Source organism: Chelon labrosus (assembly GCF_963514085.1).
Source record: "Chelon labrosus genome assembly, chromosome: 16".
NCBI lineage: Eukaryota > Metazoa > Chordata > Actinopteri > Mugiliformes > Mugilidae > Chelon > Chelon labrosus.
This window is the reverse complement of record NC_140349.1, coordinates 25,596,440-25,624,258: the sequence shown is the minus strand read 5'-3', so window position 1 is coordinate 25,624,258 and position 27,819 is coordinate 25,596,440. Positions and strand designations below refer to the sequence as shown.

The 27,819-nt window shown below is 41.9% G+C and overlaps 1 protein-coding gene across 1 annotated transcript in view; it reads left to right on the top strand.

The window, feature by feature from the left end:
- Positions 1-690: 690 nt before the first annotated feature.
- Positions 691-27,819, top strand: part of LOC311501118 (growth factor receptor-bound protein 10-like) — a 47,929-nt gene continuing 20,800 nt past the window's right edge. The window contains exons 1-5 of the mRNA XM_084562786.1: positions 691-1,063; positions 3,491-3,595; positions 13,191-13,284; positions 19,276-19,534; positions 20,667-20,790. Coding sequence (XP_084418912.1) covers positions 3,545-3,595; positions 13,191-13,284; positions 19,276-19,534; positions 20,667-20,790 — 528 coding nt within the window. The 5' untranslated portion in view covers positions 691-1,063; positions 3,491-3,544. The remainder of the gene's footprint in view (positions 1,064-3,490; positions 3,596-13,190; positions 13,285-19,275; positions 19,535-20,666; positions 20,791-27,819) is intronic.

Below are 27,819 nucleotides of genomic sequence, written 5' to 3'. Positions count from 1 at the left end.
GAATAGCTTTCAGTTGATACATGTTTTTCAGTAAGTCATTCTTTTTACTGGGGAAGGTTCTTTCTCATACATGTGGACCCTAAAAGTGAATTCTGTACATAATGTTTAAACCTGCTTGTACTATATCAATATCACACATTATTTTAGCAGCCTTATCATTATTTGTTATGGCATGGTTGCAATATGCCTACAGGGACTGAGTTTCGTTTTTGTTTTTTTCAGGCTGCTGGTGTAAATGTGTGATAAGATTTGACATAAAGGACTCATGCTGCAGGCTATATAGCAGGTACATACAGTAAACCTGCAGTAATAACACCAGATGGATGGTTTGACACTAATGACTATGTCATTTTAGCTCTGAGTGGAGGCCTCTGCTTGGAGGGTTAAAATCAGGTCTCGGACACACTGCAAAAACTGTCAACTTCCCCTGTTTTGAGCCTTAAATAGTAAAACTTTCCAAATAGAATCACAATGACAACTTCAGAAAGTTAATGTTAAACTCTCACTAAAATGACTGCACAGCTGTGACTTGCTTTGCTGCATGTCAGATGGGGACACTGACTTGCGTGATTGTTAAAAAAAAGGTCTATTTTTTGCAGTGTGCTGTCGTGAACAGGGCGGGGCGCCTCGAGAGGAGTTTCCTTCAGAGAGAGAGAGAGAGAGAGAGAGAGAGAGAGAGAGAGAGAGGGCGCGTGTGCGTGTGTGTGTGTGTGTGCGCGCGCGTGTGTGGGGGAGAGTCAGCTGGTCGAAAAGTGCAGGGTGAGAGCGGCGAATGCAGTGTGTGTTTGGATGTGTGCGAGCGTGAGTGTGCGTTCATATATACGGGTGTGTGTGTGTGTGTGTGTGTGTGTGTATGTGTGTGTTTGTTCGTGTGCTAGGAAAGCACTTCGGGGGGACAAGGTGAAGACAACAGAGCTGAGGACAAGAGTGTTTTTTTGGGTGGGGGTGCGAGAGTGAAGTAGATTGTGTGGTGATCCAGACGAGGATAGTCGAAGCGCGCCGGGTGCTGCTCCGCCGTGCGTCCTGAACCCGATCTAGAGCTGCGTCCTGCTCTTCCATTACCGTAAGCACTTTGTGTACTTGTTTTGGGAACTTAATAACCCTCTTAGTAAGACTGCATACTGTTGAACTCATTGTTAATGTCAACCATTCTACTTGTACGCGCGTACTGGTCATGCACCCGAAGAGCCGTAAAGGCGCTTTTAAAATATTTTTACCAAATGTTTTAGTTTCAATAGAATCTTTTCTGACATTTTTTTTTAAACTGCTATATGACATTCAAAGTATTTGCATGCATATTTAAATGTGTCAAACCAATTTATTTTTCAAGTGATATAGGGTATGCAAATCTGGAGGACAGTGCTTTATGAAGGTCTCCACCTGGAGCACAAAGTTATTTTCTTAAACTATGTAACTGCAGTTAGACTAGGTTGATGATGGTGGCAGGGGGTTAAGGTCTTTGAAGCCAGAAGTTGACCTAACCCTTCAACATACCAGTCAGTGTAGATGCTCCATCAGTGTTTGAAAGCTGCTGCACTGCACTGACTCTTTCATCTCATCACTGCAAAGTGTGCCTCTTTCACTAATCCCTGCTTTGAATCGGAAAAGGAGTTATCTGAATCCTCAGCATATAAAGGAGCTTCTGCATCAAGGAGGATATACAGGTGGAGTGTGTGTTGATGGTCTGTCATAAAACTCCATTAGACTTATTGTAGGCAGCTAAACCTCTTTCTTCCTTCCTGGTGCATAAAGAAGGCTTCAGGTCTGTGCAGGATCGGGTAGCGTTACAGAGTGTAGAGGCTCCAGCTGGCTGAATTTTCCCACTGTGAGCTTGGATTCAGCATCACTGAAAACTAAAATGCAGACTGGAGGCAGGAGTGGGTGTGCAACATCGACAAACACTCACTCATGCGTGTGGCATTATTAAGTTGCTCCCTGCCCCATTTAATTCTCTAGATCTCCCCATATGACCAGTAAAGGTGAATTATTCCCTTTCTCTGCAGGAGCAACCAGAAATGTCAGCAAATGTCAAGCACTCGGAGCTTTGGCTTTGCTTTCAGGCTTATTAGCTGCACGTACAATCAGCAGCGCCTGCCCTTTTGGCCAGCACTTTGATTGGTGTGAACGGCCTATGCGAGAACACGTGAGATCCAAAACCGGGTGCAGTAAAAAAAGAGAAAGGGGGGTGGGTTGCAATTATCAGCAGTGGAGAGGGTGCCTTTTCAATGTGTGTCCCAACTGTGCACACACATTTAGACACGCATTCTCTGTCAGCAGAGTGACCTAAAGATAGCAGAGCCCCAGTGGAAACAGTAATTAGTGGGGTGAAAAGAGAGGGAGAAGAGAGGGTGAGGAGGAGGAGGAGGAGGAGGAGGAGGAGGAGGAGCAGGAGGAGGAAGAGATATTGTTTGAACCATCTGATATCTGTTATATAATGACCTGTACAATGGAGTCATGCTGCGAGCAAAAGAGAGAGAGGAGCTATTTAGTGTGAGAGATGCAGGGTTCAGTATGTATGCATAGATTCAGTTTGGTGATACTGAAGCAGTATCAGTTTCAGCAGCTCCCTGTGATCTGTTTGTAGGCTACATAAAGTCATCTCTTAATGTGAGGAGTGCTGATATTTTCCCTGAACTCAGAGAAATATCCAGGTTAGCATGTGAACATCTCTAAAAAGTGAATGCAGCTTTTGTTGAAAATGGAAGAGCAGATGAACAGAAGTCGTTGAAGGGATCCCTCAATTAGATTTTGCTGGCTATCTGGGATTTCCACCAACAGGCGAGGATTGGACTTTTGAGCCAAAACAATGAAACAAGTTGGGATAGAAATCTGATTCCAAAATAACATTATGCTCGGGTTGGGGAGCCAATTTGTTTTCATACTTGCGTGACTGGAATGAGATTCAGGGTGTAACAACAAGTCAGTGAATTATTTTTTAGCACTCTTTTATGCAGAAGAATAAACGTAATACCCAAGGCTGAACATTTTGAAATGGATATTTACTGCAGTGTGTGAATCCTCTTTCTGAAATATGCTCAACATCCTACTGCTTACTCACAGCAGATAATGCCATCAAAATAGGCAGCTTCTATTTCAAGTGATCATGTGTTGCTAGCTTGGAGAGGGTTTCTTATTTAGTCTTGAGCCTCAGGATTTGTTTAGGAACTGACTTGTGTGTGTGTCGTACACAATGGCTCTGTTTACACTGGATTCAGTGTGCGCATGTTCGTCCATGCGTGCACATGCAGCCTTTGTTTTCTTTTAGGTGAGAGCAGGGTGTAGGATTTCTCAAATGTAGGCAAAACAACTAGATACCAGTTTTACAAAGTTGTTTCATAAAGTTTAGCTTGAATCCCAACAATCAGAAGTTTTGTTCACTCCAAATTCAAATTTGATTGAGTTCACTGTTGTCATTTGTGTTTTTTCTGTAAGCTTCATCCGTCAGCTTAGTGATCTGTTTTTCGGTTTTGTATCCCTCCTTTATGTGCAGGGTGCTGGTGAGATCAAGGGCTCATTCTCTGCAGAGAAACACTGAGGAAGCATCATGGCCTTAGCAGGATGCCCTGACTACTTCTTACGTCACTCAAACTACCAGGTAAATATTTTAAGTGTCATGTGCACTGCCTGTATGCTTGTTCGTGGTAGCAAATTAATAAAGAACGTGTTTAGTTTTCATAAAATAAAGCTCATTTAGGCCCTCAGACCTTCTTACTTCGGATATTTTGACTTGTCATAGCAGTAAAAGTACAGGTTCATCTCACAACCGATTGTCCCTATCCCAATATAATTGGGTACACCTGAAGTTGGAGAGGCAGCACATCTGTTTATTTAATTACCATCTTGCAATCAAACCAAAATGACTGTAATTTAGTGGCACTTGTTTTTCAGTAAGGGCAATCAATAACAAGGGAAAGGTTGTAACCAACTAATAATGACAGGAAGCCATGCAAAATGCTACTCTGGTAGTAGAGGAGTTGCTGGTCTGTGTCATGCTAAAGTTATTTGTTTAATGGTGTAGTAAAGCATTCTACATCTTTGTTTGTACTCTGCAAAGAATCCATGCAGCACCTACATGGGAGCGGGCTACGCCGGTGTAATGATTTATACTTGAGTGCTGGTGTGTCGTTGCTGTTCTGTAATTAAACCACTGGTCAGTGGCTAGTTTCTTGTTTTGAGTTTCTCTGTGTACTCAATTGCGAGTGGAACTGAATGGATCATGTTAATAAATGTTGCAGCTGTTACTTTTACTGAAATCACTGCAGCGCATAAATTGTCTAAGGAGATGATGCGTAGGAGACAGAGGGAGGGAGAATTTTCTGTGGTTGTCTGGCCAATGGGATACTTAAACTGGGAAATGCATTTCAGTCTTTCTGGGGAGGTGCACATCATGCTGCAGAGTAGGCTATGGCATAGTGTTAGGAGCAACCAGTGGTGTAGATCTGATGCATAACCAGAAATGTGGCTAAACTGGGCTAATGGTAATGCACCACACTCCAACAAGGAGAGATGGTCAATAAACTACCCGTAAGAAAGAGATGATCGGATGAATATAAATAGAAAAGGAGGACTTATGACCAGCTAAGCACTATTAGCCACATCACCTTTCTCTGAAGGTGATGTGCAGGTTCCGGAACATCTCGTCTGCTCTGCATTGCTAGCTTTGTAGCAACTGAAACAAGCATTTGCTAATCCACTACATAGCTGACGCTGGGTTGTTTACTATCTTTTGTTGGTGTTGCTGCCTTGAGAATGCGAGGCAATGCGAGGCAACCATAGACTGTATAAATATGAACGATGCTTCCCCACTTCCTTGCTTTGGCCAGACACGCTATTTTCTCGGCAATGCGGTGACACCATCATGCGACTTTGGAGCTACAGTCTGTGCGGTATGGTCCGAGAGTGGAGCCACATGGAGCCACGTTATCGCTGACCCGCCCACAATTCTGGCAGACTCACTCGCGTTTGCGTTTAATTAATACTGCACTCTGCTCTACCGCCACCAGTTACATGGAAATTTTGGATTATACACTGTATTTATTTATTTTTGCCAACTCTCACAGTCCTACCAGACCGCTTCACAGACTGGTTGGCATGGCAACTTGCAGAGGTTACATCCTGTCAAGTAGCTAACTAAAACGAAACTTAAAAGAAAAATGTGCACTTGAATATCAGTATTATATTAACTACCTAAAATGACAGAAATCATCCTTGTTAAAAGATTATTTGACCTGTACTTTCATGTTTTAGTTTGGCCCAAGTCCCATCCACTAACGCGGAGGGGGTGGAGCTTATGACCTATACTGCAGCCAGTCACCAGGGGGAGCTCTACTTGCTTTGGGTTCCTCTTTGAGGACTTGTTCTGTCGTCCATCTTTATACTGACTATGGAGGCAACAAATTTGGGGTGGGGGAATCTTCGCTGAAGGGAGGCATGTGCTTGTTTTACTGTTTCAAATATATATATAATCATCTTTCACAAGAACCATACGCAGACTCTAACGCTGTAGCCTGACGTGCACCTACCCAGAAATGTAACTACGCGTCGCGGTGACGCAGACCACAATTGGTCCACTTGGTAGTAGCGTGTTTTTGTGTTTAGTATTTCTGGCTGCCTCTCCATCCCTGCAATATTCAAATTGATTGTTTTCGACCAGTAACGATGGAATGCATCATGGAAAGATTGACTGAGGAGGTTTGAATGTACAAGCATCTGTTTGACTCAACTTCAGCGAAATATCAGCAAAAGTTTCAGTTGCCATTGTTGAAAGTGAAGCAGGAAGTAGAAAGTGGAGAACGAAATTGAAACAAAAATTAACCCAACTGGCAAAAAAAAAACACAGCGTCGATTAGCATCTGGGTGGCATTTTTATAGAGTGTGTCAGACTGACGAGCGCACAAGTATAAATGGCTCACACCGGTGTCTGCTACATGGTTACGGCGTTTAGTCCCGTAGAGGTATAAACTCCGCTTTAATGTTGTCGAGAGTGAATGCTAATGCCAAAGCATACACTGTGTTAGCTAAGTAATTAGCTGTGAGCACTATTCAAATTGCTATCTTGTGTCATCAAATGTTAGCATTCTACAGCATTTTCATACTGACTATGAGCACATGTTGAACAAACTTAGCAAACTACCGTGTACTTGATTTGTTGACTTCTTCACTGGAACTGTTCTAATTTTAATCACAACTGGGTAATGAGATAAGTGAGTAAAATGCTATCATGCAGGCACTGTTATGGTGAACCCGTTAGCAAACCGTTGTCTATTCTTATTTAGCAGAAACCGGGCTATGTACTTATTCATCTGGAGTTGCCCTGTTCTGTTTTGGCCCTTCCAACTTCTCAGAAATATGTATATATGTTTTTTTTAGATGTTAAATGCTTTAGCAGGTTTAAACTGAGCTTGAACCAATGATATCAAAAAACACACAGATAAAGGAAACTGGAACCAACAAATTGAAACCTTTAAAATTAGAATAAAACACTTAAAGAGGCTGAAATGCTTCATAGTGAGAATACTATGAGTTACTATAAGTTTTTTTACAGTAGAAGGCACATCATAATGCACTAAAAAATTGTAAAATTCAATTAAAGCTTTAAATTTGTAATTATCTTTAACCTAGAAAGGGTTTACATTTGGATTTTTGTACCACAGCAAGACTTTAGTTAGTGGACAATTATTCCAACTTCTGTTTGTGCATCAGCATGAGTACAGTGGCTCTGTGAGTGCACTTGCTTCACAGCAAATGACTCCCAGCCTAGTGTGGTGAAATATGGTGTCTCTGCAACACAACAGACCCACTTCCACTGTCCAGCGCCTGCAGAATGAGCCCTTTGTTTCTCAGCCTGGATTTTCTCCGCTCCAACCTTCCAGCAACCTAAAGAATTTGGCTAAAGAGCATAGTGGAGGTCTATAAATAGAGCTCTAAACAAACAACAATAACAAGCTGTGGACTTTGTTGGGTGACAGGCCTGAAAGCATGGGATTGATGGTGTGACGTGTTACTGGGACCAGTGGAACGATGGAGGTGACGTAGTCTCAGCTGCCTTATTCCTCTTAGTGGAGGTACAAAAATGCAGCTCCCTGCTAACCCAAACCGTGGGACCGCTGAGCCCCTGTTGAGCTGACATTAAGTTGGATTGGTTCGTGATAGCTTCCAGGAAAGGGTTTTGCACCAGTAAGACTGCAGTGAATAGTGAATTGAATCCCCATAGAAAACAACATTCCTCCATCCAGCATCTAGCGGAGAAAAAACAGAGTTTGATAGTTCGATGGAGGGAAGTGGGTTAAAACATTGCTGTGTGTGTATGTTTCTTATGTAAAACTTTCCAGTTGACATGACACATGGCGCACACAAACACACACACTTAGGAGACGGGTCTGGAATGCTGCCCAGATTCCCAAACATGCCCAACATTATGTATAATGTTATGTAAGTGCACTGAAGAAAGGGCTCATTTGCTCCTTATCTATACACACTGAACCTACAGTCACTGTAGGCAGTCACTGTAGGTTCAGTGTAGGCGCACTATGTGTGTGTGTGTGTGTGTGTGTGCAAGTGCGTCTGTCTATCTATTATTGAAAACTCTGGATCTGTGCCAGAGATGTCTGGGATGCAGCCTGTAACAACTCTTGCTTTCCTTCTCTCTTTCACCCGTCCGTCTCCTTATATGTGAGTATCCATTTGTAAATGGGCATTCACACACACTGCAGAGTTGAGTTAAGCCACAGTCCACAGATTCGAAGCTCAGTAGTGGAGAACATTCGAAGCCTTTCATAGCTCCTCTCCCCAAACGTCAGTATTTGTTGAACTTGTTCCTGAACATGTAGCACGGGGTACAGTTTCTTCTGTCTATATGTTTTCAGGTCAAAGGCTAATGACTACAGCAGTAGCACTGGGCATGCTGAGTCGTGTTTGTGCTCTTGAGGAAACCTACCCTTTAATGCTCTCAGAGAATGTATGTTGAAATACCTATATAACACTTTGGGCTATGGAGTGAAAGGAGAGAAGTTTGCTAATAATGAAAGAGATGTCAAGAGTAGTTACAGGCTGTCTATCGAAGAGCAACCCCAATATGTCAAGCAGATTGAAACCCTAGGCTAAAGATTTCCTCTACAGCTTCTGCTGACTCCAACAACAACGACAGAAATAACTCCTCAAATCCAAGAAAACTACAAGGGAGCACTCTCCAATTTTCTTCACACTTATTTTTGGAGCAGATGAATTCTGGAGATCACCACAATATAGCAGGACAGAAAATCAAAGCATTAAGTACTTTGGTGGAAGAGTACGAGCTGTCAGAAATAACATCACCGCCAAACAAGATCCCCTTGCACTGCCTCCCAACCGTCCTTTTTTAATCAACCTGTTGAGGTTTGTAAGAGACATTTAGAAGGAACCGTTCGGAGATGGTTTTAGCACAGACTGTTTTTAATCTTCCAAAATTATTCGATGCAAAAACTTTAGTAAGTCTGTATATTTTGCCAAAGATATAAAACTGCCCCACCAGCAGACCAGTAGTCTCCGATTAGAGTGGCCTCACATAGTTTCATTAACCATCATATAAAGCAACCTATAATTTGATGTTACTCAGCTTCCAGTAGCATTTATCCATACGAATGGCTTGGCTGTATGGATGGCAGTATTTATCAGCTGCTCCACCATTTTGTCTCAAACTGAAAGACCTTAACAGCTATGGATTGCTGCAAGATATCTGTGTTCCCCAGAGGACGGAGCCTGCTGATTTGTGTGGCCACTTGAATTTTCTTGCAGTGCTACCAGCAACATTTTTACACGTGAAGAAATATCTCAGCTATTAAATGGAACCAATATAATGTGTCCATGGCCTCCTGCTAGTTAATTGTAATGCGCATCTTGTGCCAATATCAGGTCAAAATGTTTAACTTGTGCATATGTAGTCATGGTTTCCAAGAAACGATGCCTACCCTGAAAGCTAATGACATTCCGTTAATCTTAGCTGTGCTCGCTTGTGTTTAGGACTAATCCGCAAATGTTAGCATGACAGACTAAACGAGGATGGTAAACATCATGTCTGCTTAATATGAGCATTCTACCATTGTCCTAGTAAACATGTTGGCATGCTATTGATAGCACAGAGCTTAACACATCTCTGTTCCCAATATGATAGCACATATGTAGACTGTCAGCCTTTCTTAACTTTAAAAACAGGTACTATTGCAAACCATATCCAGTTGAGGCTACATACCACATTAATATTCTTGACCTTGCTAGATCCACTAAAGAAGTATTTACAAATTCTTCGTAGTACTGGGTATCACTACTGATTTCCCGATTTGATTCAATATTAATTCATTATTATGAAAGATATTTTGTTTTTTAAACACTTTCACTTAGTTATGAAAGAGATTTTAACCAAACTAATATTGTCATTGGTTCCAGAGATTTGTGGAATTTCCACAGTATTTTACTTGGCACATCTTGCGTATGGCTTTGCTTTTGTGCAGCTCTTCTCTTTTGTTGTACTTTTTGAATCCAATCAGCTTTCAGGCCTGATGATGCTCTCACCGTTGAAGCTCCTGACATGTTTTTGATCTCCCTCACATGTGAACTAATCTCATTGTGTGGGCTCATTCGACAAGTGAAACGAGCCTCGCTAGACAGATATTTACGTTGAAACTGCTAAAAAAAAAAACAGGTCTTAATTTTGAATGTTTTTTACAAGGCTTGGAAAACTGTACCTACGCTGTGATACAATCAGCACCAGTCAATTTCTGTATTCATTGTTTCTGAAATACAAAGCCTTTAAACAAATCGAAAATGTGGTATGACTCTTATGAAAACAACAAAATGAAGATGTCAAAGAAGTAGTAGGAACAAGATTTGGTGAATGTTGCTGTTGTGAAACAGCAAACACGAGACTGGACGACTGAGTCACCAGCCATAAAACTACAAGAAGAAAGCCTCCCTTCATGTGCTGTACCACTTATACCCTTAAGACTAGTAATACGGAGAATGTTGTTTAGAACTATTGGCTATAACTTCTGTGCAAAACAACCCACATCTGGAAAATGGTTTTTCAGAAACCAGAGAAACCAGTGCTTACTTTCAAGTAACAGTTTAGCTTTTCTGTAACTTAGTCACTTAGCTGATCAGAGAGAGAGATCACACTGTATTCTATCTACTCAAACTACAAGTTAAATTCATTTTTTTTAAATTCAATTTTATTTATATAGCATCAATAACAATACAAATTCTATCAAGGCGCTTTACAGAACCTGGTCTGAAATCCCCAGAGCAAGCATGAAGGCGACGGTGGCAAGTAAAAACTCCTTTTAACAGGAAGAAACCTTGAGCAGAACCCAGATCATATGGAGGGACCCATCTGCCTAAGGCCAGCTGGGGAGAAACATAAAAAGAGAGAAGAGATCAGCAGGAGGATCAAGATAAACATACATCTGTCATAGATAAACACATTTGACTAAAGCATACATGTAGAATCTAACTGTGGTACAAGTATAAGTTATAGCTGATGATGTTACATGAGGGATTGATAATAAATATAAATCAGAGCATACGGACATAAAACTGTTAGTGACAACAGTAGTTCTATTCCAGGTTAGTTAACTGCTATAATGAATATGAGAGGAATTTTAGGCAGGTTGGAGAATGATGCATTCAGGTAAAGTCAGAGAATACACATCAGTGTTCTTGGTAAGGGTTTTTTTGGGGGAATGTGGCCATTAAAATAAACTCTTTAACTGCAAAAAGAGCTGTGGAGGGGAGGGTAATTTTCCTGCATTTACTTGAAGCTATATATTAACACTGCTTGTACTGATAACTGTAAGTAGATGTAGGGCACTGTTCCACCTTAGTCTTCACACAGCGTACACAGCACACTCTTGTGCCCGACAAAAGTCAACCCCAGAGCAGTTCTAAAAGCAGGATGATAATTATTAAAGACATGTCTTGATTGTTGAAACACTTGATTTAGTATGTTTTTGTTTGGAAAGAATATACGTTCTGTCTATGTGCTTGTCCCAACACTCTATCGTAGTTGTGCAATTCTGTTACTTTTGTTTAAGATCATTTTATCTACAATTCCATAAATTAGACTTGCTATATAAACTGGTATTGTGCTAAGCTAATTTAACCTGATGCGACAGATGGTTTGTTACACAGTACCATCCATGGGCGGGGCTGTGGCTCAGTAGGTAGAGCGGGTTGTCCAAGAACCAGAGGGTTAGCAGTTCAATCCCCGGAATGTGCCGCATGCCGAAGTGTCCTTGAGCAAGAACCCCCAGTTGCTCCCAGTGTGTGGCACTGGTGTGTGAATGTGTGTGTGCTTGTGTGAGCGAATGGGTAGATGTGTCTGTGACTGTAAAGCGCTTTGAGTACCAATAGGTAGAAAAGCGCTATATAAAAGCAAGGCCATTTACCATTTACCATTACCATCCCTGGAAACTTCAGAATACTCTGTAGCAGAGTGACAAACAATCTCTCTTTAACAGACTACCAGGGGAAAACTGTGACCAATCAAATAAACAAATCACATGCAATGGTTAGCAACATCAAGAAGGTTCGAACCTACCTTAGAACCTACTTGATGTGCAGAGTTTTCATGTTCTCCCCCATTGCCTGCCTGGATTTTGCTTGGGTGCTCTGGCTTCCTTCCACATTACAAAGACATGCTTGTTAGGTTAACTGGTTATTCTAAATTGGCCTTAGGTGTGCATTTGAGTGTGAATGATTGTTTGACTTTCTGTGTTAGCCCTGTCATAAACTGTCCAGGCTGTGTCCTGCCTCTTGCCCAATGACAGCTGGGATAGGCCATAACTGTCCCAGGACCCTCTGAGGATAATGATCACCATAGAGGACCACAAGAGGCCAGGGACTGGTAAACGCTGAAAGTTAGCAAGCAGCCAGTCTAGATAGCTATTTAGTTAGCATTTTGGTATACAATATTGTCTTCAAAAGGAGGATTTGCTCATAAAATGCACACACGGTTGTTGTTTTTTGAATGTACATTTGATTCCCGCTATCATGTCTGCATTTAAAACGTGTCCATAGCTGCCAGGGCTTCCTCGCACAGTTCAAAATTGTACTGATTGTTTGAGCAATGTGGTTTGCTCACTAGGGCATAGCCTTGCATGCTGGATTCCTGTCTGATATTGCAGAAAGTACAGTATATAAATGTTACCAAAATGATTAACTAACTATTCCTTCTAGAGGTTTTGGGGTCTTCAGCCGTAACTGAACAGATCTTTGAAATAATGGACCTATGAGCTGGTCTGGCAGAGTTTAACATGTAAATGTTGTCTGAGCATGAGTCTTCTATGGATTTGTGGATTTCTGCTGTTATTTGCACAAGGACATGCGTGGTTCTCACATGAGAAGCAAGGTAGACTGTGTATGAAGTCAAAGTCATTTAACTAGCTGAGCTGTGCTAAGCAGCCCAAGCTGAAGCCTGCAGACTTTCTCTGTCAGCCTGGCCCTGCAGCCAAGTTGCCTTCCTTGGAAAGCTTTTGGCTGCTGCTTCTCAGAGCTGTAAATCTTACTCTGGGCATTTATGGATGTTTTCGAAGCACCGAAGGGAGCTGTGAGTGTGTGCGTATGTGCATGCAATCACAACAGGACCTCTGGCCACGAGCAGTTCCTGGAAGCAATGCTTCCGCGTTCTTCTTTTTCCTGGAAAAGCGAAGATTGAAAATTTGTTTGGCTTTTTTCCCTCCCTTTCTCCACTGCAGCCTTCTTGCCTCGAGGCTGCTTCAAATTAGACAACGTGTGAGGAGCTTGGCAGTGTGTGTGTCTATCTCCAGACGTGTGGGATTGTATAAGTGTGCCAGGGATGGTGTGTTTTTGTTCTGAAAGTGATTGATATGTTTCCTTTTATCTAGACGCTCCAATCATTACTAGATGTGAGTTTTTACATATGAGAATTTAAAAACAATAAGTGTGTGTGTTTGTGTGAAGGAGAGTGACTCTAGAGAGAGTGAGAGGGAAAGGTCTGGTGGGTCACAAAGTCATGTTACTTCAGGGCCAAAGTGTCACTGGTCTGTGAGCTATGAGCTGATGTTACTCAAGAGCAGAAGCATAAACCCACCCTTTGTCTGATGATGCAAACCCTATGAAAATAACATGCTGTATTGTTTTTATCCCATTATATTTGCTTCTTAGAAAAACATTGGTCTTTTTTCTGTCCTTTTTGACAGGAAAGGATGGACCGTACTTCCTCTCGCAGGCCCGAAGAGCTGATCGTTTCTGGCTTTCAGCGCTCAGCCGATCAAAATTCACCACATCACCATGGTAACTGCACTCTATTTTCCATATCCATATGACAAATTTATTAAAAAATTTGAAATCAGATTGCATGAAATTTACCACATGAACCACTGACTGCTCTATCTATTCTACATGCTGGAAAAGACCAGTGAAACAGTTCCATCTGTATTTCATGGATAATTTCTCTCTTCATGCCTTTCCTCATGGGATCCCTCCACAGTCGAAACCCTTTTAACACTACTCCTGTTTTCCTAGAAATCCTCACCTCTCCTTCTCTATCTTCATCTCCATCTGGGACATTGTATCCCTCCATCCCTGCAGGCTCTGCTCTCCAGATGGAGAGGTTATTGACAAGTGTTAAACTGCTCCCCCTCCTTTTAGCTCTGCTCAGCACTTTCCTCAAGCTCTCCCCATTCCCCAGCATTAGTCTTCTCCCAGTATATTCCCAGAAATCCCTTCAGCCGTTGTGGAAAATCTTGGGAATCCTTTTTTTGAAAGCGGCTAACCTGAGGAGAGCTCTCTTTTTTCCCCTCTCCTTGGTGGTTTATTGGATTGTCTGCTCTGCTGATGTGTGGTTGTCATGCTTGTGTGAGAGTATTGTAAATATGGCCTCATGTGAATGGGGATAGTGGATGGGATGTTTATATAGGCCTGTAGGTCAGCCAGTGCCGGTCAGAGGGGAGTTTATAGTAAGTAGACCACAGTTCTGTGGCCTACTGTGGTGCAGATTGTACCGGTTTTCTACAATCGCACAGTGCATGTTAAATAATTTTGTTTCATAGTGTCAAGTATTTTTTTGTTCCCACAATGTGAAACTTAATTGACAAAAACCTCACTCGTATTGCCTTCTTCATCTACACCTAAAAAATAACCGGATTCCTGCAATTTAATATCTGCTTTGTGGTAGTTGTAAACCTAATTGGGGGAAATGGAAAAGCACTAGTCGATGAGTCAGGCTGAGGGGAAATGGCAAAGTTAATTACAATTCTTCATCATGAATAAGTCCTAGGCTCGACTGAGCTAAACCACACTATCGGCATAGATTTCAGTCAGTTCTGCCATCATGCACCAGATGCACAATATCAGATTAATTTGTAAAACGATTAACTGATCTGAATTGCCTAGGTCAAAAAATCATTATCTGTGCAATTTCTTCGCTGTTCATAATAAATACACGTTTGGGTTTTGATTGTAGCCCATCAATCACAGACCGCAAGCTTAGGTTTCCTGATGATTTGTTTTGAAGGAGAAAAGATGACTTCAGTGAAAAGACAGGAGTCAAAGTCGCTCAGCTGCAGTTTCATTCTGGCTTTGCACGGCAGAGAAAGCCTACATCAGCCTCAGTGATGGATGTGTTGTATATTTAGATCATGGCTGGCTCAGGTTACTTGTCCTTCATTTATACTAGGCCTGTCTTCTTGATAATCTGATGACTTGTCTTGATGCATACCACGGTGCCGTCTGCGTGTTAGCCACCCAAAACACCGCTACAGATTTAATGTTTTGTTCTTGATTTTCTTGTATTTCATTTGTACGTTCTCTTTCTGAGTTTTTCAGGAATATGTCTACTGGTTACTATTGATAGCTACAGGCTTAAAGTCTCTATGACTTGTATCTCCATAGTGATTGTAAGGAAAGAAAAGCATTACTCATTCACTTTACACATCCACATTTAAACAAAAATCTCTTTATTGTCAATAAGATCCACGTGTGTTTCCCACAATGCAAAATGTGAATTCACTGACACCACAAACACAGTGCATACACTGATCAGCCACAACATTAAAACCACTGACAGGAGAAGTAAATAACATTGACCATGTTGTGACAATTCACTGTTCTGCTGGGAAACCTTTGGACCTGGCATTCATGTGGATGTTACTTAGACATGTGGCACCCACCTAGACCAGACACCCCCACCCCATAGCAATGACACTCCATGATGGCAGCAGCCATCCCCAGCAGGATGCACCCTGACACAGACACACACACAATAATGGTTTAGGAAGAACTCAAAAAACATGAAGAACAGAACAAGGTGTTGACCTGGCCTCCAAATTCACTAGATACCAAACTGATCAACTATCTGTGGGATGATCCACAGAGGCCCCTCCCCTCAACCCGTAGGACCCAAAGGCCCCCACTAACAACATTCTGTTGCCAGACACCACAGGACACCCTCAGAAGGCCCATGTCCATTCTCTGATGAGTCACAACTGTTTTGGAGGCACAAGGGAGACCTACACAATATTAGGATATAATGTTGTCCCTGATCTGTGTATAACATATAAATTAACAGCAACAAATGTGTTCTGTACTGTATGTGCTCACATTTAGAGTTCTTATGCATGAAGTGCCTTTTCTATGCTAAATGTTACCCCTGTACTTTTAAAGCATATAGAGAAACTCAGTTGCACTTTGCCCTTGAAAGCCTGAAACTCCAGCCCTCTTCACTGACCTCTAGTCTGCCGTCAGAGATCGATGATTGCAGGTTGTCGTGGCCAGGGACAGAGTGCACTCATTCAGAGTATTCTGGGATCTTACAGGACTGAGCTGACCACGGTTGTATGGTAGGTTTTGTCGTCAGATGCTCGCCAGGTTCCTGCAGCAAGTCATCTGCATTCCAAGTCATAATTAGTAGAAGAGAAGGAGAATACATTTTCATACTATATGTCCTCTGGTTTTCCTGCATGAAACCAGCAGTGCAGTGTGGGCCAAGCTGGCCACAGGAGCAGGGAGGCGAATCCCAGTGATACCATCATTATCCTCTTAAAGCAGCGCTGGGATACAGTTTTATGTAAAAATCCAGCAGCCTAAATGACAAGGTGGTGCTGTGACAGTCCAGAGACTATAACGTAGAAATGCAGTGTAATGCTTGAAGCATGGGAGCCATGCACACAAGAGAGACACTTTGTCTTCTCTGGAAGCTGAAACAACTAATTGGTCACTGGAGTTAAATGTTACATTATGGAAACCGATTGCTTTGGACATACTGCAAACATATTATTCGTCAGTGTCTTCATTTCCAAGCTAACACGAAGATTCCTGATAATGTTAGTCATTGTAAATGTAATGGTTTTTGGTCTTGCTACTCTTCACTGCATTAGGACTAGCTTGACACCAAAGAATAATTACAACTTGCACAACAACAACTAAAGATATCATTAAGCCCTACGTACTCTTGTAATGGCCAAGGTGGCTGGTTTTGTTTCTTCTTCTGTGACTCGGAGGGGTGTTTTGTTCTTCTCGTTATTTTATTATGGCCAAGTATAATGCAGCCTATACTGCCACTGTCTGTTGGCATGCAGCCTTGTTTATTTGCTCCAAAGCGGTTGAGGAAAATGCACCTTTTCAAAGATTTGCCTGAAGTTCATTTGAGACATGACTACAGTTAACTGAACGTGATACTTCACTGCATCCTTTGACTTCAGATATAATTATTCTTAATGTAACCCCCAGAGCCATCAAAACCCACAGCACCCAATCAATAAAGCTATTCCAGTATCTTTCCATGAGAAAATTACCTTAAATGGGGGAATGGGGTATTGAAGAAGTAAATACAACTCAGGGTTGACAGTCAAGCTAGCAGCTCTGCAAGGGGGCTTAAAGCGTCCCCACAGTGACAATGCTGACATGCTGATATTTGCCAGGTATAATGTTTGTCATCTGAGTTTAGCATTTAGCATGTTAATATTTGCTAAACGGCACAAAAGGCAAACTAAGCCATGAAGTAAAGGATTAATGTTGAGCTTCTACAAGGTTTCACAGCAATCCATTTGATATTCATGAACATCCCCTTGTCCGGAACAAGTGATGGAACCAGCAGATCAACACTGCTACACACAGCTTTATACTCATGCTGCTTAAATGGCTACAAAGAACTTGTTGGCTTTTGGTACGTTTACTACTCTGTCACATCTTTTTGTGCCATTTAACATATTGTTATGCAAGTATAATGCACAACACTGGGGGGAAATGGTGGATTATTTATTTCTTTCCATAAATGTTAAATGTGGATATTAAAGTTCTGCAGAGTTAAAGTTGTCGTCCATCTGCAGCCATACCAAGTCTAGTTCTTAGAAAATATTTCAGTGTTTTATGGTAGGAAAAACAATTAACAGCACTTTTGCTTTTCATATGAGTCAAAAGTGTGCACTGTGATAAAGCAGACTCCACAGTGGCTTTATATAATGTCTGACTGTCCTCATGTGCTCTCCAGTTTTTTTTACAACTGGCCCCCCTCCGTTTTGGCCCAACCCATGTCCCACTCATGAACCCCAACACCACATGACCCTGTGTCCCAGACAGTTCTTTCTGTTTGTGTACATATGTGTATGCATGAGTGTCATGCATGCCTCTTTGTGACCCGATATGAGCGACTCCTGCTGTTTTTTTTTGGTACAGCAGTTTCTTTTCTACTCTATATGTGTATGTTCTGTGTGTGTGTGTGTGTGTGTGTGTGCATACAGCACAATGCAACGCCTTTTCTTTTAATTCTCCTCTGTAATTACATGCACATGCTCATCAGCACTGCATGTTGTGCTTGATGTTCTATCCTTGTCCTTGTGGTCCAGGTATTTCTCGTGTGTGTGTGTGTGTGCGTGTGTGGGGTTGTGTTTGGGTGCACTACTTTGTCCAGATCGTTTGGCCACCATGTGCCATGAGCAGGCTGGTTAACGTTCCCAGAGTGCTGTAATTTCTTCCTGCAGGAATGTCAGGAATTCTGTGTGTGGTGTTGGGGTGGGACTTACAGAGGGCCAAAGACCTTTAGACACACATACAAGAAACACACTGAGGCTCACTTGTGAGGACATTTAACAGAGCTCATTCTACGCTGCCAAAACTTGCCTTATTAAAGAGAATTCTGTCCAGTCTGATCACACTTCCTGATAAGCTAGCCATGCTCTTTGGCTTTTTAGAAGTTTTTCTGTTGTGATTTGTCGGAAAAATAAAATTTACTTTCACCTTCAAGGGCGTTGCCATTTGGGGGGAGGGTGCCCCCCTAATATAATGGTAGGGGAAATACTGCTGTCTGCAAGTTTATATCCATTTATCCCTGACAGGCATGATTTTTGTGGTATTAACCGCTTTAAGAAATCTACTGATTCCACATGAAAATGAAGCTGATGAACAGCAGGTCATTAAAGCACACAGGACAGCTCACAGTAGGCCTTTCAAATCCTGACTTGACTTTAGTTAATCAATAACAGTTCAAGTTAAAAGATAAGCATTATCAACTGACCTGCATGAGCAACCTTAGAGGCTCTTTCACACTCGTCTGGTTTTGGTTGTTCCTTTGGTCTGCGGGTTACTGTCTGAACTGTCTAATAGACATCTCAGCCCCTCGAATGACAGGTTCTACATACTCGGAAACCAATGGCAAGCCAGCGAACTGGTGTACTGCTATACCACTGGAGGAAATCCAAGCCAAAGAGAAATCCAACACAAGGACAAGTGAAACTCCACAAGCAGTCTCTCTGGTCTGCTAGACGATTCAGGGTCACATTGTGCTTCTGGCGATATTTAGCAGGTCACCATGTTCAATTACAACTAATTAAAGGTGCCATCGAATACGCCATGTGTTTGACGCATGTTTGCGTACGACATTATATGTGGTCACGCATCACGGGCCATGGAATCTGACAGTGTGGATTCCTACGTATTTTTACTCCCGGCCCGTTTAAATCTAGAAATACTGTAGATAATCAAGAAAATACACTTTGGCAAGAATATAGACATCTCCAGAACCAAGCTTTTAAATCATCTGCAAAGACTTGTGAGAGAAAACATGACTAACTTTGCCATTCGTCTTGTTCATGTGTTTTTGTTTTATTCATCACTGGTCCTGGCTGCTTCAGTTAAACTAGACTGATTCACTTAAGTGTAATCTTATTTGCAAAGTTATAGGGGGTTTATTAAGGATCATTTGTAATGATTATCAGCTGGTTGTGAATGCCCCCCCCCCCCAACTTTCTCTGTCACTCACTTCCTGCTCTGTCATCCCACCATCCACAGACGACGACGTGGACCTGGAGCAGCTGGTGAATGACATGAACTCCTCAATGGAGAGCGTGTATTCAACGCAGGCGGACACCGCGCTTCTCCTAAACAATGGCCACACTCACGCTCCTCACCACCACCCCCACCACGTGCACGCTGCCTACCTGGGACACAGCCACGCACACCGCCATCACACCCCGCCCCTGCACCCTTCCTCTACTCCCTCCGGGGAAAGGCTGAGACACTCTCAGCCTATGCACATCCAGGCTGTCAGGTACACACGTATAACCTAGCCCTCTATGTTGATCTTGCTGGCTTATGTTCAAGATAAAGACAGCTGGAAGTACTGTGCTTGCAGAAATGGAAATATGCCTGAGAGATAAGACAGTATTGCTGGAGACAGAACATTTTTTGTGTGTAGGTGTGTATGTTTGTGTGCATCCGGCCAACTTTTTCCTCTCTCTGCCTCTACTGCCGCTGCAGCTTTCACCATATAATGCTTAATTTTCTGCGTTTAGAGGCATCTCTCTTGAGAATCTTTACCTCTCTAGTTTCTCCTAAACACACTTATCTTTAAGTTTTGGCGTCATTTTGCATACTATTCTTCCTCATTCCTCCTCGTATCCTTACTTTATGTGTACTTGTACTTTATGTACAAATATTCCAGCATGCAATGAAAGTAATAATGTTGAAACAGTCCCGGCAATAATAGTATGCATTGAAATGTGCATTCAACATACCTTGTACCATCTTGCTATTTTACAAAGCAAGCTCAGTAACATTTGAGCATGTATTGAAGCCATTGAACAGGTATGGGTAACATCTGTGGAAAAGCTTATTGCTACTTGGATGTTCTGGCCAGTGGCTGTTCAGCCCAAAGTTCTGTCCAGATTAAGAGTCTGCCTCTGGTGTCAGACGTCATTGTCTAAAATTACTTGGCACCAGAACACTTTCAGCCTTTTAATGTCTTCTGCTAATCATTGTAAATAAAGAACATAATTTAGAATTTGATTTAGAAACACTCTCACAATAAGCTAAGTTTTGCAGAGTTTTAACTGTGAATACTTTCCTTTTAGTATAAACCTCAGGTTATGCTCTCTTAATTGAAGTATCAAATGAACTTTTTATTTAAAAATACACCATAGTGGGCTGTATCTTTTCAGACCCACTATACAGTCATAATCATGTGTGTACAGCATATACTTTGTATTTTGTATCTTGTTCTGTTTCTTTTTTTTTGCACCTTAAAATGTCTGTACTTGCACGTTAAGCTGCTCACTTGTGCCTTAAATTGCCCCCTGGGGACAAATAAAGCTTTCTGAATCTGAATCTGAATGAATCTGAATAGTGAGAGTTTCACTGGCCAGCTGAGGCAGTGACATGAATGTGTGTGTCTCCCTCTGCAGGTGCCTGCAGGAAGAGCAGCAGCTGCGCCCGGCCTCCCTCCCTGCCATCCCCAACCCTTTCCCTGAGCTCTGCAGTCCAGCAGGTTCCCCGGTTCTCAGCCCCATTCAGACCTCAGACAACCACGTGAGTACGCCTACACCGCGTCTGCACCTGCACTCCACTCACTGAAACTGAACAGACTGCCGGGGGCATTTTTAGTTTAAACATGGGATGGTTCCTGACAAAGTGGCTACCATTTATGTCTGTCATAGTTAAAAAAAAAAACTTCACTGACTTTCAGGCGCAGGCAAAAACGTGGTAGTCTCTCTCTGGAGCCAGCGTCTGGTATGTCCGTTCGGGGCGAATGTAGAACATGGCAGTGAAAACGGTCGTGCTCTGTGGAACCATATCTGCTCTGTTTCTATATATAAAAGGCTATAGAAGATTAGCTTAGAAATGATAAGACTATAAAAACACAGCAAGTTTTATTTTCAGGGGAATATACAGTAATAACATAAATATTTTGTTGCATTTCTGCCAATTTCCCCCAGATCTTACATACTGCTCCTTTAATTAAGGGTAATACATTAATACAGTTGTAGTCTGTCACTATTACTGTGGTTGAGATGGATTTTGTTGTATTAGTTAACAATAACAATAGAGAGAGCATGTGTGTTTATACTGCATATGTGTATGTGCTTTAAACCCAGCTGACTGGTTTGTTATGTCCAGTTCAGAGCAGCATGTGTTGACTTTGGCTGCGTACAGCCTTTCCTTCCATTACACAACAGCTCACCCTGGGTTATCTGGGTGTATATGTGTGTGTGTGTTATTGTGGAACCATCTGACATGTGACATGTTTTGCTGGGGAAGGAGGTGAGCAGTGTCTCCAGGATGCTGCAGACAGAGTGCAGACTTCCCGTGGCAGAGCCGGGAATACGGCTGGGAACGTCTGCAAGTCGGATCTCTCTGAACCTTCTGAATCCGTCTGCTGGCTCTGGCAGGACAGGCGCCCATTTCCGGTTCACACGCTTCGACCCTGGCTCTTAGCGTCACTGTGTGTGTGTTTGGGTGTGTGTGTGCGTGTGTGTGCATGTGTGTCACAGCCTTGCCCTTCCTTCCCCCTGTAGAGCCTGCTGTCCCAGGAATGTTCCATCCTCCTCAAAGATGTTTTCAGGATGCCCACCCTGAACAATAAAAGTTATTTTAGATGCCCCAGTCACATCCACACACACATTAACACACACGCACACACAGGTGGCTTTATTCAGTTCACACGCACACAAAGACATGCGGTAAAGCATTAGTTTAGCATTTCGTTGACATCATCTCACAAGGTTTGGAGTCAGAGAGCAAGTTTGCAGTTTATACAGAGTATCTTTTGTGTGTGTTTGAGAGCTGACAAAATGTTGCCTCATGCCTCTTTCCCAAGCCATCTTTATTTTGTCTGCAGGGTTATTTCATTTAACTGTGTGTATGTATGCATGTGGAGGTGGTGGTGGTGGTGGGGGCTGACTTGTATTTTGATGTTAGTAGTGTATTTACACAGTTTTAATTGCAGTTTCTAGTTTCTTGCGTGATTCATCTTGTCGAAAAGATGTGGACTTCTTCAGTTAATTTTTCATGGCACGAAACCGGTTTGGAGCAGGCAGGACATTCATCAAGATTGCTTAATGGCACAAAAACAGGAAGGTGGTAGTATTTTTCCAGGGCGAACTGCGATAAAGCTCGTGCTAGAACGAGTAAAAGCCACGCGGAAAAATCACCTCCAACATTCCACCATGTTTATCATTGTCAGCGAATGAGAAAAACATTTTGGCAGAAGAATCAGGAGGAGGTGGCTGGGAGGCTGATAAATGCATGGCTGGAGGTGATGGGGATCATGGGAACTGAAAAGCACTCGTATAAAGAAACCTCGCCACCAAAAAATCATAGTTAGCGGTGATTAATTAATATGACACATTCATGCTTTAAGTGCAAGGTTATCTCTTGACTTTTCCTATAACATGAGGTTCCTGTTTGTAATTTTCAGAACTCAGCTTAAACAGATTACCCTTAATTTTGTGAATGCTTGAACACATAAATACTTTAGTATATGACTAAATATTTGCAAACCTAACGACATTTCTACCAGCATCAGCTATCCTTTTTGTTTTGTTCCAGTTAGTGTTTTACATGCTGTCTAGAATGCTAATACATGAACCTAAGATTAACATGGTAAAAATCACTTGGTCAGTATCCACATTGTCACTGTGGGCATGGTGGAGAGAGCACAGCTGATTTTAGGCTACTTATGAGATGCTACTGCATGTAACTGCTGCAAGCGTAGCCTTAGACTAGTCATGCTACCAAGCCTGCTACAGCTGTAGCCGGTGGCATTGATAGGCGGTTTATGCTTCTGTTTCAGTTTGATGCTGTAGCTACTGCGACAGCCCAGACTCTATGTAGACCCTACGCCATAGCCTGACGTGCCCCTCCCCAGAAATGTAACTACGCGTCACGGTGATGCAGACCACAAGACCTGTGACTGATAGTAGCGTGTTTGGTAGTAGCTTTAGTATTTCCAGCTGCTTCTCCAGCTCAGCAACTTTCAAGGTGATCGTATGAATGTTACCTTTACTGATGTGATGAACACATGACTGATCAGTATATAAAATCTAGTCCTTCAAAATGTGCTGCCTTGTACATCATCCATCTCATCATCCTTTGAGATTTTGCTCCTTCGATGGTTTGGAGCTTGATTTTTCTCCGTGCTGTCTCGCGAAAGAAAGACGCTCAAAAAAGCCAATGCAGGAACACACCTCAAATCAGAGAGATGCTGATTTGCACGGGAATAGTATGATCACAGGACCTTTGTAGTAATTTGTTGTGTAATATTTACTTTACAGATTACAGAGATGTTAGATTTGCATGGGATTAAGATCCCTGAAAGCAATTATTACAATTTACTAGAGGACCCTAGGCAATATTAGTGCAAACAGGAAGGAATGATATGGTAGTTATAACAAGATTTCAGACAGATATGTAATAGGGTATAATGATGAATTGATTACATTTTATATCCATAAAGTGAAAGATGAATTTAGTGACGCTAATCTTGGGTGCCCATCTTGAAGCAGTTCTGCCAAGTTGAAAATGGGTGTGAAACACCCACATTTTAGAACGTGTAGCTTCTTTGCAGCAGCATCCATTTTTAGCGCATTGTTTACTGTGAGCTCTAAATGGAGCTCATCTTCTATGAGAATTTGCTTTATTGGCCAGTCACGTCAGCAAATTCAAAAGACGTGGACTCTGTTGTTTGTTTCTAATACAGTCGACGTACAGCAGAGCAAGAGCCATGAAGTGTCAAATCATTTCATTTTATGTCACAATAGAAAACTGGCCTCAGAGAAACACTTAAACTCCATGTAGTCATCATTACACGTATTCTACATATTCTACATTCTACATATGGATGTAAACAGCAACTTTTCTGGTTGGTTGGTTACAACAGTGAAGTGCTAATTCAAGTTAAATAATGTCTTGACTGTGAAATAACTCACTAAACCAGTCTTGGTGTTAACAAGGCTCATGTCGAGGACTTTAATAGACTCTCGTGCTTAAAGCAAGCTGTAGCAGGTCTTCAGCTAATTGAATGAAACCATCCCTGATCAAATCACTGACATTCAGAAAGCAGAAGCAGCAGACTGTCTACGACACGGCCTTTTGCTCAAGCCACGCTCTGTCATATGTAATCACACAGAAAGGCTTTGGACTTGTAGGTGTTGCTGTACGTGTATGCACGGATACGTGAAGGTCAGTTTAATTAGGTAGCCAGAGGAGCATCGAGACTGACTTACACAACAATCCAGACAGGACTGTCAGACGTGCCGTGCGTTGGTCTCACAGACATAGTTGCATTGTATTTGCACTGGCAGCTTTATCATACGATCTTTCTCCCTCCAGCTGCAGAGTTGGAGGCTGAACATTCTTCCTTAAGCTTCAGTCTTTCTCAGAGGGATACACCCTTATATTGTGAGCCACTGAAAGTGTGTATATGCAAGTTTATGGCCTGCATTACGTTTTTTTTTTTTTTTTTTAAATTGATTTATTCCCATCAACACCACGCGGCATTTCCACCAGATTTTAGAAAGAGGTTTCAGAGAATAGACATTGTATGGTTGATCTTCTTTACCTCTTTGAATTGACCCCGGAAGCTGTTATGGTTAAAGTTGTTTCAATAGTGTGACTGAACTTAACATGAACTCTTATACCGGGCTATTTCCCACGCCAGTTGTGGCAGTCTTGCACCATACAGTTCAGTCATCTTTCTTCAGCTTTCACAAGGGTTTGGTCAGGACCCGTCTGTCATCACTGAGCAAGTTCGTTTGCTTTGGCACCATGACTGCAGTTGTAACGCAACTCCTGCTTTTATTTGTGGCCAGAGACGGCATTACGAACGTCAGGACAGCAGAGAGCCCAGTGTTAAAGAGACCATCTCTCAGTTTCCATGTATTGGCAAGGCTCCACTCTGCTGAAGTAGCTTTGTGCAAGACACTGAACTCCAAACAGCTTGTAAGTTGGCTGATTCTGATCTCCCTGTGGAAGTATGAAAGAGGAAAGACGGTTACATAGAAAAAGGGGATGTGAAAAAGCCACTTTCTCATGGTTTGTTATTCAGTGTGTGGCCTGATCATTGAAATATTTAGTGCTTGCAAAATATTACAAAAGTTTAAGCAGATTATGTAGAAAGAGTTACTTTGGTGCTGCCTTGCCAGTGGCACGTCTCTAGGGATAGCAGTGTTGGTTGAGTGGTCAGGATTGCTGGTCCACCACTTTGTCCAGACTCAAAAATCTAAACAGTTATAGAATTAAGCACCATAAAGCCTGAAAAATACATTTGTGGTCCTCACACAGTGAATTCTGGTTATTTTAAATTTCCCGTGACCATTTTGTAACCAAATACTTTCAAAAACAACAACATTCCCATTAGTCTGAGTTGTACTTTGTATGTTCTGGTAATTAGCAAATGTTAGCGTGGCATTCTAACATGATTACATGTGATCATAGTAGCACACTGTTCTTATCATTAGTTTCATTGATGTCTAATGTGTGGCGCAGTAGCATAGACAGTAAAACTAATTTACATTATGTGGGTCAGTGGGATATAGAACCAAAGCAAAAAGAGATCTATAAATCAACCATTACCATTATTTTACTTTATTTTTAACATCTCATTAAAACGCTATTGAGTGTTTCCCTATGATCAGTTTTATATATTTTATCGAAAGCAGGTTACTGGTTTAGTTATCATTTGCTCTTCTGTGAAGATTCTCAGACATCCATGTCATGGTACATCCAAAAACAAAGCTAAAACCAAGGAAACTGGTTTTCTTGAAGACATTTCACTGCCCATCCAAGTGGCTTCTTCAGCTCTAAATGACTGGTGGGAAGTCCAGGTTTTTCTTTGGAACGTCTGTGGGTGGATTTGACCAACAATATTATAAAATAACTGTTGCATAAAACCAGTATAAGACCTGGGGTTGAGCCGTGGTGCACCCACCAAACGCCTGCTGCACTGAACATGCAACCACATCACATCAGATCTTCCATGCTGGAGCAGCATCTTGTACTCAGCTGCTGTGCTGTGAGCACACTCTGATTGATATTGCTGAGTGTGTCTTGGAGTTGCATTGGCGGAGCATCCGTGGCATCTGAGTTTTCCCTAGATGTCTTTTTTTTCTGACTGCTGTTGTTCCTATTTCTTGAAACCATATCCAGAAAAGCTTGACATCTTTGAATTTTTAACACTTCAGCATTGTTATTAAGGCAGTGAATGACCCATTTAACCTTTCAGAATTGCAAACTAAAAGATTGTCTTCCCCTTGTATAATTTATTTTCCTTCTCTTTGCAGTTTATTGATATTCCAATGATATTGTCATTCTAATGAATATTAAAAAATGATTCCAAAAGCATTTTTTTAGCCTGTAGATGTATGCTGTATATAGATGCATGATGTTTCTCTTTGTATCACATTAGTGTTAATAGCAGATTCTGAAGTGTCCAAACCAGAAATGTGATGATCTGTAGCTGCATCTATGTCAGGAAAACTAATTTAAGACTAAAGCTTCGAGTCAAGGAGTCACACACTCTCTATTTCGGACTCCCGCCTCCCCCTTTGCCTGGGGTCAGCTGATGTACTTCTGCACGCAATGGTCTGCTGACCCACTGCAGTCAGATAAGGTGCATAATATGCATGTGTGTGTCTGTGTGTGTTTGCAAAGATGGCAGTGAAAACTTGCTCAAAGGAGTGTGCTCATGATCACTGGATGCCCCGTTGTTAGATAGACAAAGATCTTCATACTTTACTGCAGATTGGAAATGTAACCACTGACCTGAGTGTTAAGTCTCTGAGTAAATGTTTTGGCTGGCATGTGTGTGCTGTGAAGATTTACAGGACTTTTGAGTTTCGGCCAAGCAGTAAATGTTTTGCATGCCGTGGCAATGTGATGACGCAACTTTGTAATTTTTCAGGGAACATACACTTCTGTGACACGCACACACTCGCTCCTTCTCGAATGTGTTTCCTGGGGATTACACGGGCCATTACTGTCAAAGTAGACAGTACATTCAGTTTTCCCATGGAAACCATAACAAGCAAAACTGACAGTGTTAAGTGCTAATGTTTATGGGACCCCAGAATGCAGTCGTTAGTGAACGGTATCTTCACACATGGATCCCCAAAAGGTTACTGTGGTAAAGTACAATGTAACTAATATAGACATGCCCATAGCATCAAAGATTCATTCACAGATGCAGTCGTAGGCTGAGCATTAACATACCCTCAACTGCAAAACTTGGGCACTGTACAGATGAACTTGTTTGAGGTCCCTGAAGAGGGAGAAGCGCGTTCTTTGGTTCTTGGGATTTTATCAAACAAGATCAACCAAAGTATGTAGCAAACATTGATTTTTGTGGAATTGGTGCTTTGTGCCCAGAAAGACCAGATGAAACAGGACGCTTGGATGGGTTCTTGGTAAGGAAAAATAAATCACTTCATAAAAACTCCTCAATTTTTTTTTTTAAAAAATCATCTTAATATCTGGAAAGTCCAAAGTCCTACTTTTGTTATGTTTATGACACCCACATCATGCATTCATGCTTCTGTGTCGGTGACAGCGATAGCCATAATG